The 12384-nt window shown below is 35.4% G+C and overlaps 3 protein-coding genes and 1 non-coding gene across 4 annotated transcripts; 3 read left to right on the top strand and 1 right to left on the bottom strand.

Annotated features, from left to right (window-relative positions):
- Positions 1 to 1068: 1068 nt before the first annotated feature.
- Positions 1069 to 4452, top strand: CBG28126 (the record flags this gene model as incomplete). The annotated part of the gene is made up of 11 exons (XM_045240818.1): positions 1069 to 1147; positions 1786 to 1880; positions 1926 to 2059; positions 2103 to 2256; positions 2328 to 2672; positions 2716 to 2842; positions 2889 to 3052; positions 3096 to 3332; positions 3378 to 3602; positions 3746 to 3970; positions 4021 to 4452. 11 exons carry the CDS (start codon positions 1069 to 1071, stop codon positions 4450 to 4452), a joined length of 2217 nt encoding a protein of 738 aa, XP_045099059.1.
- A 2482-nt stretch (positions 4453 to 6934) lies between these two features.
- Positions 6935 to 8413, top strand: CBG28127 (the record flags this gene model as incomplete). The annotated part of the gene is made up of 2 exons (XM_045240817.1): positions 6935 to 7065; positions 8266 to 8413. The coding sequence occupies 2 exons, from the start codon at positions 6935 to 6937 to the stop codon at positions 8411 to 8413; spliced, it is 279 nt and encodes a 92-aa protein (XP_045099060.1).
- Positions 8414 to 9554: 1141 nt separating this feature from the next.
- On the top strand, positions 9555 to 9627 carry CBG28164. The gene has a single exon. It is a non-coding gene (tRNA).
- Positions 9628 to 10247: 620 nt separating this feature from the next.
- Positions 10248 to 10468, bottom strand: CBG28128 (the record flags this gene model as incomplete). The annotated part of the gene is made up of 2 exons (XM_045240816.1): positions 10248 to 10277; positions 10325 to 10468. The coding sequence occupies 2 exons, from the start codon at positions 10466 to 10468 to the stop codon at positions 10248 to 10250; spliced, it is 174 nt and encodes a 57-aa protein (XP_045099061.1).
- Between the last annotated feature and the right edge of the window lie 1916 nt (positions 10469 to 12384).

Below are 12384 nucleotides of genomic sequence, written 5' to 3'. Positions count from 1 at the left end.
AAGCACTATTTATTGATTTACTCAATAAACCACTATAAAACCTTTAAAACCAGTGAGCCACACTTTAACGGGTCGTAACCAATCGTGAGCGAACACCAGCGAAAACTAAAGAAAACGATGAGAATTGCCAAGAGAGAGGAGACGCGTTTTGGCGCGCACACAGTTTCGCGCGCGGATACAGTAATCCACACCTCTTGCACGTGTGTTCGGGGGAGATTTCTCTCCTTTAGACTTGGAAAGAGGATTTTAAAAGAGAAAACACGGTAGAATACCGTACACATCCAAATCGTTACTCTTTGAATATAAATTCGAACGAGGGATTTTCTTTGATCATAACTTGAGAACGAAAAAAAATATCGAAAGCCCGTTAACGCCATCTAATTTAAAATGAAACAATAACATAGAAAAAGTGGAATCAACTTGGTCCCTGTGGTGAAAGTAGGTTAAATGAACGATTTCCGAAAGATATCCTTCCAGCTTCGGACAGCCGAAATCGACCTTTTTCCATTTCACCTATTTTCACGATACGAAACAAACCAATAACATTTGTCTAATAGTAATTTTTAATTTTAAATCGAATGGCGTTAACAGTTTTTTGATATTTTTTTCGTTCTCAAGTTATGATCAAAAACAAAAGGTGTCCCATCATCAGTGAATATTTTTATTTTTAGGGCCTAATTTAAAATTCTGTTCAAGCCGTTGATAAAATTTTGTCATTTTAATTATGTTTAAACAAAAGTCTAGCTATTTTCATCAAGATTAACTATAGATGTGCCCTGTCACATGTCACACTTCACCAAAAATAGGGGTCAGGCTCGGAAAATCGTAAATATTTTTGATTCTAGGGCCTAAATCGAAATTCTGTTCAAGCCGTTGATAAGATTATGTTCTTCTGATTATGTTAAAAAATGAGTTTGGCCGTTTCTATCAAGTTTAACTATAGATGTGCCCTGTCACATGTCAAAATTTTGCTTTTTTCAAGATGACGATTTTAAGAAATGGTACGGTATTTGAAATATTGATTTTGTATGTCGCAGAATTCTATTTCAAACACTCTAAGCAAACGATATGCAAGTAAAAATCACAAAAACAAGTATGCCCCTCACCATACCGGCCGCCGAGGACAACGAATTCAAAGAAGCCAAGTGCCAAAAATCGATATTTTTCGGCATAACTTGTGTGGACATGATTTCCCCCGGGGTATTGGTATGTTTCTATAGTAAATCAAATGTGCTGAATTCAATGGTCATAATGAAAAAAAGTTAACCTAGGATTTTTGAGATATTGAAAAAATTTTTGATTTTTTCAAAAAATCAATAATCCAATCAATAGGAAAAAAATTTAAAAATTTTATTCTCGAATGTTCAATTAATTGTCTATCTACTGTTTTTTTTTAAATTTCAACAAACGGACATAAACTGGCAAAGTTATGATTTTTTGAAAATTTAGGCATTTATTGCAGGGCTCTCCAAAACGAAGGCCGGGCCTCGGCCGGCCTCGAAAAAGCCTCGGCCGAAGAAAAAAAAGGCCTCGGCGCGCTCCATTGAGAAAAAGCCTCGCGAGGCCTCGCAAATGTGACTACGGTCAGCAAGTCGCATATTTTACGACAAGTTGCGTATTTTTTTTAATTTTTTGTTTTTTCTCGCTCTTTTTCAGCAAATCACGCATTTTTTGAGAGTTTTCTCGATTTTTCCATCGATCTGTGGCGACATGAACATTTCGAACGCCAGTGATGGTCGGTTTAAGCCGATTTATTCATTTGTTATAACCGTTATTCAATTTCAGACACAATTCAGATGCCTCAATGGTTCATTGATCCCAACAAAATCGATTGTGAATTAGTGATAAAGAACAAAAAGGAAGGATTCGGCGGTTTTTATGCTAGTTGAAATTTTTTTTTGTTGAAAAAATTAGTTCTTTTTCAGAAAAAATGCACTGATAAACAGGGATACATGCGAGTGGTGTTTGTTCATCATGCGACCGGCGCAGAGAACGCCGTCAAATTTTTGAAGTGTGAATCTTGCTCGAGCATTATAGGAGATAACGGTGGCCATTTGCAGTAGGCAAAAACATTTTTTATATTAATTATGATGAAACTATAGGCGCCACCAGAAAAAACACAGTACATCTGGAAATTCTACGTCCCGTATCGTTTTGAATGCTTCAAAACTGGATGTATCGAGATTGCTGTCACGATTTTTTGCCACCACTGGAAGGCCATTGCACGAAATGGAAAATTCTTCGTTTAGAACGTTGGTCGGCGATTTATTGAATCTCGGGTATAATTATTTTTAAAAAAAGTTCTCATTGTAAATTGTATTGTTCAGCAAGCGAATGGATCCAACATCAGTACCAATGTCGCTTATTCCCAGCAGAAGTTCTACGCGACGGTATACCTTGGAAAACTGGACAATGAAATTGCAAAGTTGCGAACTCTGGTGATAATCGACTCATGGCCATTTGTAAAAGGGAATTTTCAGGTGTTGCCTATTGCGAAATCGGGATACCTATCGTTCATGGCTGATTTTGGTCGAGTTCACGAAGATTTTTTGTGCCTGAAGGCTTCTTATTTGGAAGAAAGGATTGACGAAGATGGTAGTCTGAAATGGGTGACACTCGTCGTTCCAATCGCCTATATGTCAGTGTCCGGAGATGTGAAAGATGCGAATAATGTACGTGATGCTATCAAGTTCACTTGCCAAGACTACATTTCAGATTTTCATTATGATCAAACAAGCCGTTTTGAATTTTTTTGGCGAAGATTTGGATTTGAAGACTGCATTTTTAACAGCGGACGGAGCTCATAATATTCGTCGCTGTGCAACAGATCATTTTAACCAATGTAAGCTTCACTCAATTTGCGAGTGCCTAAATGGGTTGGTTTCCAGATGTCCGCTGCTTCGCTCATGCGACTGATATCATTGGAAAACGAACACTGCTTCCTTATAAATCAACAATAGTTTCCCCTCTTGAACGATCGATTTTGAAAAACTATTCCGATCTCCTGGAATTGTGTCGACTGTTCACAATGAGTCTCAAAAAGGACCGAGCGGTAATTTCTTCAAAGTTACACATGTTTCACTACGGAATTTCAGTTGTACAAGGAAATTGGCGTGTCTCTTTTGGATGTAGTCCCAACACGATGGTTCTCTGGATTTAAGTGTCTTGTTGCGGTTTACAAAAACATTGACAAATTAGGATCCTTTATTGCCGAGATGACCCCAACTTCTGCTTCGCACCTGGACGAACTGCTAAAAATAGAAAATAGAATCAGATACAAAGAACTATCTGATGTAATGGGTCCATTACTACAATCGAATACATATTTCCAGGTTTATCAACTCAAATAGAATGCTGTTAATAATTAACATTTTAAGGAGAATTCGGACAGTTTGAAAGATGTGGCTGTGTTTGTCGTTAGCTTAATGGATGAATTTGATCGATTTTCGGTAGCTGGAGAGAAAGAGGTTCTTGTCAAATTCGCGAAACAAGCAACGAGAAAAATGTGCACAGATCTCGATACCATTCATTTTGTAGCCACCTATTTGAATCCTCCGTCTAAAGATTTACATGAGTTACAATTGAGATACGATCGGCATCAGGCTTATTTGGAAGAAAGGATTGACGAAGATGGAGAATCAGATACAAAGAACTATCTGATGTAATGGGTCCATTACTACAATCGAATACATATTTCCAGGTTTATCAACTCAAACAGAATGCTGTTAATAATTAACATTTTAAGGAGAATTCGGACAGTTTGAAAGATGTGGCTGTGTTTGTCGTTAGCTTAATGGATGAATTTGATCGATTTTCGGTAGCTGGAGAGAAAGAGGTTCTTGTCAAATTCGCGAAACAAGCAACGAGAAAAATGTGCACAGATCTCGATACCATTCATTTTGTAGCCACCTATTTGAATCCTCCGTCTAAAGATTTACATGAGTTACAATTGAGATACGATCGGCATCAGGTACTAAAGAAAACGACGAACACTAACATGAACTAGTGTGTAAATTTCAGATTCCGATTGATATCGTGAACGATGCTCAGAAGCTTCTGGACGATTTGGGAAAAAGTTTTGAGGAAATGAGATATCAGGCGCCACCACAAAGCCAACCACCTGCACGTCATCTCACTTTCCTTCAACGTACTCTGGGCGGATCAAGCGCCCCAAAAAGCAGTTCGCTTCATCAAGAACAGCAGCAATACGAGAGAGACACCAGAAGTATGCCTGCATCGAAATTTTGGCCTCTGGCAAAAAGCTCCTATCCAATTTTGCACGAAATCGCCCGAAAAGTTCATGCGATTCAAGCTTCGGAAGCAGATGTAGAAAGATCTTTTTCAATCATAAAAAACTTGTACACACCAAATCGTCAGAGCCTGGACTTAAAAATGCTGGAAAAGTTGATGATTTTCAAAGAAAAAGATCGATTCGACACAGGCGAGACTTGAAGATTTTGATGCATGAACACAAGCTTTTTTTGTTAATTTTCTTGAATTTGTTGTCATTTTCTCTCCCCTGTTATCTCAGTGTTGAATAAAAGATTTCTTGACTTCCTCCTTTTTTTAAATGCTCTAAATATCGAAAAATCGAGAAAACTTTCAAAAAATGCCTGATTTGCTGAAAAAGAGCGAGAAAAAACAAATAATTAAAAAAAAAAACGCAACTCGTAGTCATATTTGCGAGGCCGGCCTCGCGAGGCTTTTTCTCAATGAAGCGAACTTGCGACGGCCTCGGCCGCACAAAATTGCGCGAGGCCTTCGGCCGGCCGAGGCCGGCCTTTTGGACAGCCCTGATTTATTGGTACTTTTTGGACCATAACTGCCAAAAAAAATTTTTTACCAACTATTCCGTTTGGAATCTGAAATAACTTTTTACGCTCTATCCAACCATATAGGTCTCGATTTTTTTCGAGGGTAACACTTGGGAGTCATTCCATGTAAGTCTTTGTGCACTTTTGTTTTCCTCTTTTCTCTTATCTTACATTAGTTAGAACAATAACATGTGTGTAACCGGATATGGTAGATGAGATGATAAGGTTGTTCACAATAACCATCATTTGTCCTGCTTTCATTCCGCTTGCAAACGGGATGCCCCTTTTGAAACCCACTGTTTTTGGGTGACATTTCTGTTTGATGACGTCTACTGGCTGTTTATCAAAGTCAAGACATTGGGCTTTTCTGTGATGGTTAGTATGTATGACCCTCTTCTTATCTAAGGTGATAATATAATTCACTTCCTCCAAGCGGTGATGAATATCGGAAACTTTCAGGTTAGAAATAAATGTAAAGAATATACAGAAATTTTACCCAAAAAAAAGTCGGTATGAAAAGGGGAATCCCGTTCGCAAGCGAATGATGGTTATTGTGAACAACCTTATCATCTTATATACCATATCCTGTTACACACATGTTCCTGTTCTAGCTCAGTTAAGAGGAACGAGGAAAACAAAAGTGCACAAAGACTTAGTTGCCAACCTAATATTATTAGTGCCTGCCATAGTACTTGATGGATGGATCGTGTTCAAACAATTACAGAAGGAAACAGTAACTGATTTTGTTGCAGAACAGCGTGTCTGGGACATTATTGACACATATCAGGAGCATTTTTGGTAATAACTATGTGAGTTTGCAGGCTCTTCCGCTACAGCCACCTCCACTTCCGGCATCCGCCAATGATCTTCAACATGAACAAGTATCATCGTCCGACATGGTACGTTTTTTGGAAGAAGTTAAAATCAGAAGAGGCAGAAGATTTAGTTGGATCAAAATTAATTTGAAAATTCCAGGCTCGGAGCAAAAAGTGGACTGAAGGAATTCGCTGCGGCGCAAGGTTGATGAGGATCATGATCTTCCTGTTGAACCAGCCAAGTCAAATAAGTCAGCGGTAACAAGAAAAGTACGTTTCTTTTCCAAAATTCTGAAACTCTGAAATTTGGAAATTCCGGAATCCTAGAAATCTACTTTAAACCAGAAACTTCGCTTAAATTTTGAACTTTTCAAAAAAATTTAACAAACACTGCAGTTATTCCGAAAATTGAAAACATTCTGAAAAAAATTTGAGAATTCTTAAATTATGAATATCTGAACCCAAACACTTTTTCCAAAATTGTTCAAACCTGTATTGGAAGGGCCCCCCTGTAATAAAAGAGCTCACCGTAATAAAAAGGCCCCTGTAACGAAAGACCGTCTTCAAAATTTGTCTTGAAATTAAAAAATTTCCGTCGGTTTTCAGTAAAAAATGTTCCAAGAGTTTCAAAATATAAAAGAAATTTGTTGAAAAACTATTTTTTGATAAAAACCTAGCACGATTTTGCTGAAATTGATAGATTTTCATGAACTTTGAACAAAAATTGTTCGAACTTTTCAATGAAAACTTTCCGGAAAAAGAGAAGGGCCCCTCTAATTGAAGTGCTTTTGTAAAAGAAAAACCGCTTTGTTTCAAAAAAAACGAGAACTAAAATAATAAAAAAAATAACAAAATATTAAAAGCTGAAAACATTCTGAAATTCTGAAATCCTGAACAAAGACGGTAATCTCAAAAATAAAAAAGCATTCGAAGGTTACAGGTAAATTTCCTTAAAATGTTGAACTTTAAAAAACAACGAGAATAAAATATTTTTAAAAATTACGGGGATCTACCTTAATCCAAAAAATTTTTCTTCCGATAATTTCCTCACTTTTTAAATCCATATCGGCAACATATTCTCATTTCAAAGCGTTGGCTAATTTTCCATCATTTTTCAGGGTATCTTGAAGACAAGAAATGAGAAAATCAAAGTTGATATTGGCGGCAAAGATCATACAAATAAAAAAGCATAAGATAAAGAGTGCAATGCTAATCGTCTTCTGTCATTCGTTTGTTTATTTCTAAAACGGAGAAGATGAACACGAAGTTGAGCGCACGGCAACCAAACTGAACCAGACTGACCAGATGCTAATGCCAACAGTAGGACTTGATGAGCTCCTGTTCGACGCCGCTTGGCCCGGTGTTGAAAGGGACAGGACCTTAAAGATCTTGGTTTTGATATATCCCGCTCACAGCTGGCTATTGGCTCAGCACAGGTAAAGATCTCGGAAACCACAGAAAACGTTGGCTTGATTATGACCCATTCAGATTTTCATTGATTCTCCTATTTCGAAATATACCAGAATGATTGGTTTAGATATTCTCTCGACTGTTCGTCTGTTTGAAACCTATTCTGACCTGTTTTGGTGTAGTTTTGAATTGATTTGATATTCTATTCTTGAGAATAATTTATTAAATGTGAATTTACAGATAGTCAGAAAATGTAATATTGAGATTTGTATCAGTAGGAGAATGTTGTGAGTGAACTGCGATTCTGTTAATATATTAATGCAATTGTAAGGAAAATGCAATTGTAGGGAATAATGCAATTGTAAGGAAAAATGCAATTGTAAGGAATACTCCCCAATTTTTAACTCCCGGTCAATCTTCTACTTTAATCCAATCTTCCAGCACCCGGTTTTAGTTCTGCTTACCTTTTCCCCTCTTTTATATATCTTGCCAACCTTACATGTTTACCATTTTCTTCCCCGTTCTCTAGGTTCATCTCGTTAAGGATTTTATCTAGAACTCCCGTTATAACTTTTGTGCCATATTTTCTTCTGATCAATAAATTATCAAGTACAGTAATTGGAGAAATTATGAGCACAAAAGCCATCCGGATGGTTCGACGATTCGATGATAAATTCTTTTTTACCAGGTTATCTTTTGAATACTAATCCAGTGTTGCCTAAATCCAAATATTATTGAATTTTTTGAATTTTTCGCTTCGAGTTATTCTTAAACCCCAAGAAAAATTTAAAAAGTTCCACGTTCAATTTTGTGGATATTCTATCGTTTTCAACATTATTTTGACATTTCAGAGTTCCAAAATTCCAAATATCAACGGTTCTGAGATTTATAATTTTCTAGAGTATGAGATTTTCAGTTTTTCTCAGATTCTTATAATTTGGAAGTTTGCATCATCCTAGGACTCCGAGAGTCTATATATTTTTTCATACATGAACTTTCTCTTCCCAAAACACAGTTTTTTTCTCTCGTTCACATGTACTATTTGCAGACTCCGCCCACTGAGACCCCTGGTGTTCTTCCCAGTTGAATTCGATTAGCATCCTCCTATAAAAGGGCTCATCCCCTAGCCTCATATCAATTCATTCGTTTTTTTCAACTGAAAAGCATGAAAGCCTTCAATTTTTTTTTATCATTGGAATGGTCGCTGTTCTTGTTTTGAGTTTCAGGACAGCTGAGGATTTCGATGGAGAAAGTCTCGGATTCTTCGGATCAATGGATAACAACAATGAAACAACAATGAAGTCTATCGTGATCCAACACGTATTTGTGCTGTGCTGTCTGATAGGTTCCGATACCAGGGTTGTAGTGGCCTGATTCATTTCACAGGTTTGTGAGTTCCGCCCTTTTTCATTAATTCACTCAATTTTTTCAAACAGGTTCCTCGATACCATTATGAATCGAATAACTGATATATCCATCGTTCGAGGTACAGACCATTAAAGATAATGGAGACGATGTGATCTCTACAGTTGAAGTTAAGGGATTTGGAAAAAAATGGACGAGGGCCGACTTCCACATCAAAAAATCGAGCGGCAAGGCTTGGCAAGCTCTTGCTCGAGTTTGTTCACAGAACAGAGCGTCTAATTTCAACTTTGAACAATAAAGCTTTATCAGACATTTGAATGATCAAGATATGCGTAAAATAACATAATTGAAACTGAAAAGGTTAGGATTTCACTTCGAAACTTTTTGAACCTCAAATTGAATCTTTTTTCAATTTTTTGATATATTGAAACTCAGAAATGATATAGAGATTTCCAGAACTTCAGAATTCCAGATTTACAGGATTTCGGACTTTCCGAATTGCAAGATCTTGAGTTTTCAGATTTATTTTGAATTTCACATTAAGTCGCAAGACTTAATAATTTTTGGTTTCTCAAAGTTATACAACTTAAGAATTGCAGATTTTTAGAATTTCCGAATCTCAAACCTCTGAATATAAGAGTTTTCAGTTTTCGGAATTCCGCAACTTCTGTATTTTTTGAAACTTCCGAATTCGATAAATTGCTGAATTTCTAAGTTTTCTTCAACTTGAAATTCTTGAATTTCTCAACCTACACATTAAATAGTGAGTTTTTTAATGTTCCGAACTCCTGATTTTTCTGAATAGCTTGGAATTTTTTTATTTTTTAAATTTCACAATTTTAATATTTTTGATGTGCCAAATTTCGAGCTTGTGAATTTTCGTTTTCAAAATTTTTGAAATTTTTGAATTATCTGAATTTTTCTGAATTCAAAATTTCAGACTTTCTGATATATAAAATTTCAGAATTATAGAATTTCAGAATTTCAAATCTAATTATCCCAAAAACTCAAAATCTCAAAATTTTTCAGTACGTTTACTTGTGTTTACACTTTCGTTCTCCTGTCTTCTCTTTCGACCGCAACCACTTTTTTTTCTATCCTCTGCGCCTCTTTCCTTTCTTATACGCTCGGTGTGGAATATCTCCCGTCTGGTCCTGTGGTGTAGTGGTTATCACGTCTGCTTCACACGCAGAAGGTCGCCGGTTCGAACCCGGCCAGGACCTTTTTTTGTATAATGTATTCTAAATTTTATTATATGGTAAGAATCTGATTTTTCATTGAATATGTATTTCTTGCTAATTTTCTTTTTTTTTCGAAAAACAATTTTGATAGGATTAGCTTCTCTTTATCTTTTTTTTTGCCAGATAAAAAAAATTTTTGTAATTTACCCAACAGAAATAGAGCAACAATTTTGTAGAAAAATACTTGTTTAGTATAAAATTTATTCTTATGAGATGAACCGATAGAAATCAACCAAAAATTTTCAGAAACACCATAGGTTTCAGTGTCATTTCATTTTTAAGATCTCGACCTTTTTCGAATGAAGTTTGAAAAACATTCACATTTCAAACTAGGAGCTTATCGATCACTTAAATGAGGTTAAATAATAATTTTTTGTCAGTACTGTGTGTAAATCTTTATGCTAAACTTGTCAAAAATGCCTTAAAAATTTTTCCGCATTTTTTCTGTCAGCTTGTTTTTTTGTTTTTGCTGTTAAATGTAAGATAAAACAACTCAATTAAACCATTTTTATTCACAAAGAAATATTCAAGACAGCTCATGAACCCGCTCATTTGTACACCAATAGAATCATGCAACTACAGTTAGTTGCGAGGAAAAGAAGCTAATGAACATCGTATATGAAGTTCTCATTCTGAAACTTTTCTCGATTTTCATACTTTATTGGCTTGTCAAACTTACTTTCAACAATTTGCCATTCATTTCCAAATTACGCAAATTCATAAATGCAAATGGCGAAGAAACAGTAGCGACCTTACGCATTGGATCTTTTTGAAATATTGGAAACTCGGCAATTATACCCAAGAGAATGAGAACGATCGTCATCTGAAAATATATTGACTTGTGTGAACAAAAATGTCAATGAAGAAAAAGAAATAAGAAGAAGATACGAGAATGATGCGGAAAAAATGCTCAAATTTTCTTTTCAGGGATATAAATGAGCTGGAATAGTGTGACGAAATCCTATTCCATTTTTTTCTCTTTTTGGATGAGGAAGGAAGCAAAAAAAAAGCGAAAAAAGAGGATGGGGTTAAAAGAGAGAAGAAAAATTAATATATTCTGGCGCTTGTTTTTCAAGTGAGCGTTTCAATTGCACCAGTAATCAAATTATTCTTCAGAGCACAATGGCCTTTTTGAAATTTTTTTTAGAAAATTCAGAGAAGAGCGATTAATTGCCCGCGATATGTCCGGGGTATCAGGTTCCTGTGATAAAATAGAAGAAAATCAACAAGAAATGCAACAAAATCGGTTTATTATGAACAAGTTAGAAAGAAACAACAAATAAAACCTTAGAATTTAAGCAAACTCACTTAAAATCCTTAAAAGAGTCTCTAGAACAACCACGAGCCAAATCCAAGCTCGCAATCACTCAAAACTGAATTTAAAACTGCGCGCGCGCCGAGCGGGATAGCGGAATGTCGTTGCGTGGGTAGAGGGAACCTTTAGAAGGAGTTGGAGGGTAGATGCACCAGGCAACTGATTTTTTCTGATTTCGAAAGTTTAAACAACGAAGAAAAACATGAAAAGAAATTTATTTACCGAGATTCTGAGATTTTGAGAATATGAAACTCTGAAAAAATAAGATTCTGAGATTCCCAAATTACTAGATCGATTCTGAGATTCTGATGTTTAGAGATTGAAAAATAACGGAATTCGGAAACTGACATGTTTTTTTGCTCGAAAATGTAAAATCCTAAAGATCATGAACGCAAAAGAAAACTTTCTCAATTTTCGGTCATTTTTTTGTTTTGGTTTGTTTTGTTCTAGAATGAACCATGAAAGACCTTCTAAAATTCGTAACATTTTCAATTTCCGCTTCTTTCGAACGTTTTTCATCTCATTATGGTCGCAACGTATTTTTCTTCAAAAAAGAGAAAATATCCAATCAGAATGAGCTTATTGCATTTCTTGTGTAACATCCCAGAATTTAAATAAAATTTATTTAAACCTTCAGAAGCAATTATGAAAAGACTCATCGAATCTTATTTTGTTGAAAAACAAAGTAGTAAAAAACGGAAGTTGCATGTCTTTGGATCACAAGGCTTCAAAGTTTTGAGTTTTGAGGCTTTGAATAATTTTAAAACCGAAATCACAAAAATTAAGTGAAAAGGAATAAGAGTTTGATTTCAAAAAATCCATGAAAAATGAAAAAAAATATATGAAACCACAAATTTTCATTATTAAAACAAGCGAATGTGCATCGGGGTGAATATAAATCTGAGATTCAACACGGTTCCTTGTGAGCGCCAAGTTTTTTTTAACCCGTTTCTTACACGGAAAGTTTTTGAAAAGGATCGCACGCTATTCCTCATGTTTTATTGAAGAACAAATGTTTCTCACACATGAATAATTTTGATATACGGAAAAAGAGATCGAAGGTCTCCAATAATCTCCTTTCTTCATCAAAAGATTTTTGGCAAGCTTAATATTTTTAGTTTGAAAAAATGCAAAACTTTGCAGAAATTGAATTCTCATATATAGCCAAAATTTCTTTACAGAAAGGAAAAAAGAACGAAACAACGAAATTATCAAAAATATAGATGGATATTAAAGCTTTATTACGTTGACCAGAAGTTTCAAAATATTCACCAGTTTTTCGGATCCTTTACCGCGTCAGTAAGATTTTGATCACCATCAAAGTAAACTCACAGGGAATATTTGCAAAAAGATACAATACATGTACAAAAGACATCCGTAACTTGATTTGTTACTTGTTCTGGAAATATGAAAAAGTGAAATAA

Source organism: Caenorhabditis briggsae (genome assembly GCF_000004555.2).
Source record: "Caenorhabditis briggsae complete genome, chrX, whole genome shotgun sequence".
NCBI classification, from domain to species: domain Eukaryota; kingdom Metazoa; phylum Nematoda; class Chromadorea; order Rhabditida; family Rhabditidae; genus Caenorhabditis; species Caenorhabditis briggsae.
The sequence above is the reverse complement of the archived record's forward strand: the minus strand, read 5'-3'. Positions and strand labels throughout refer to the sequence as shown.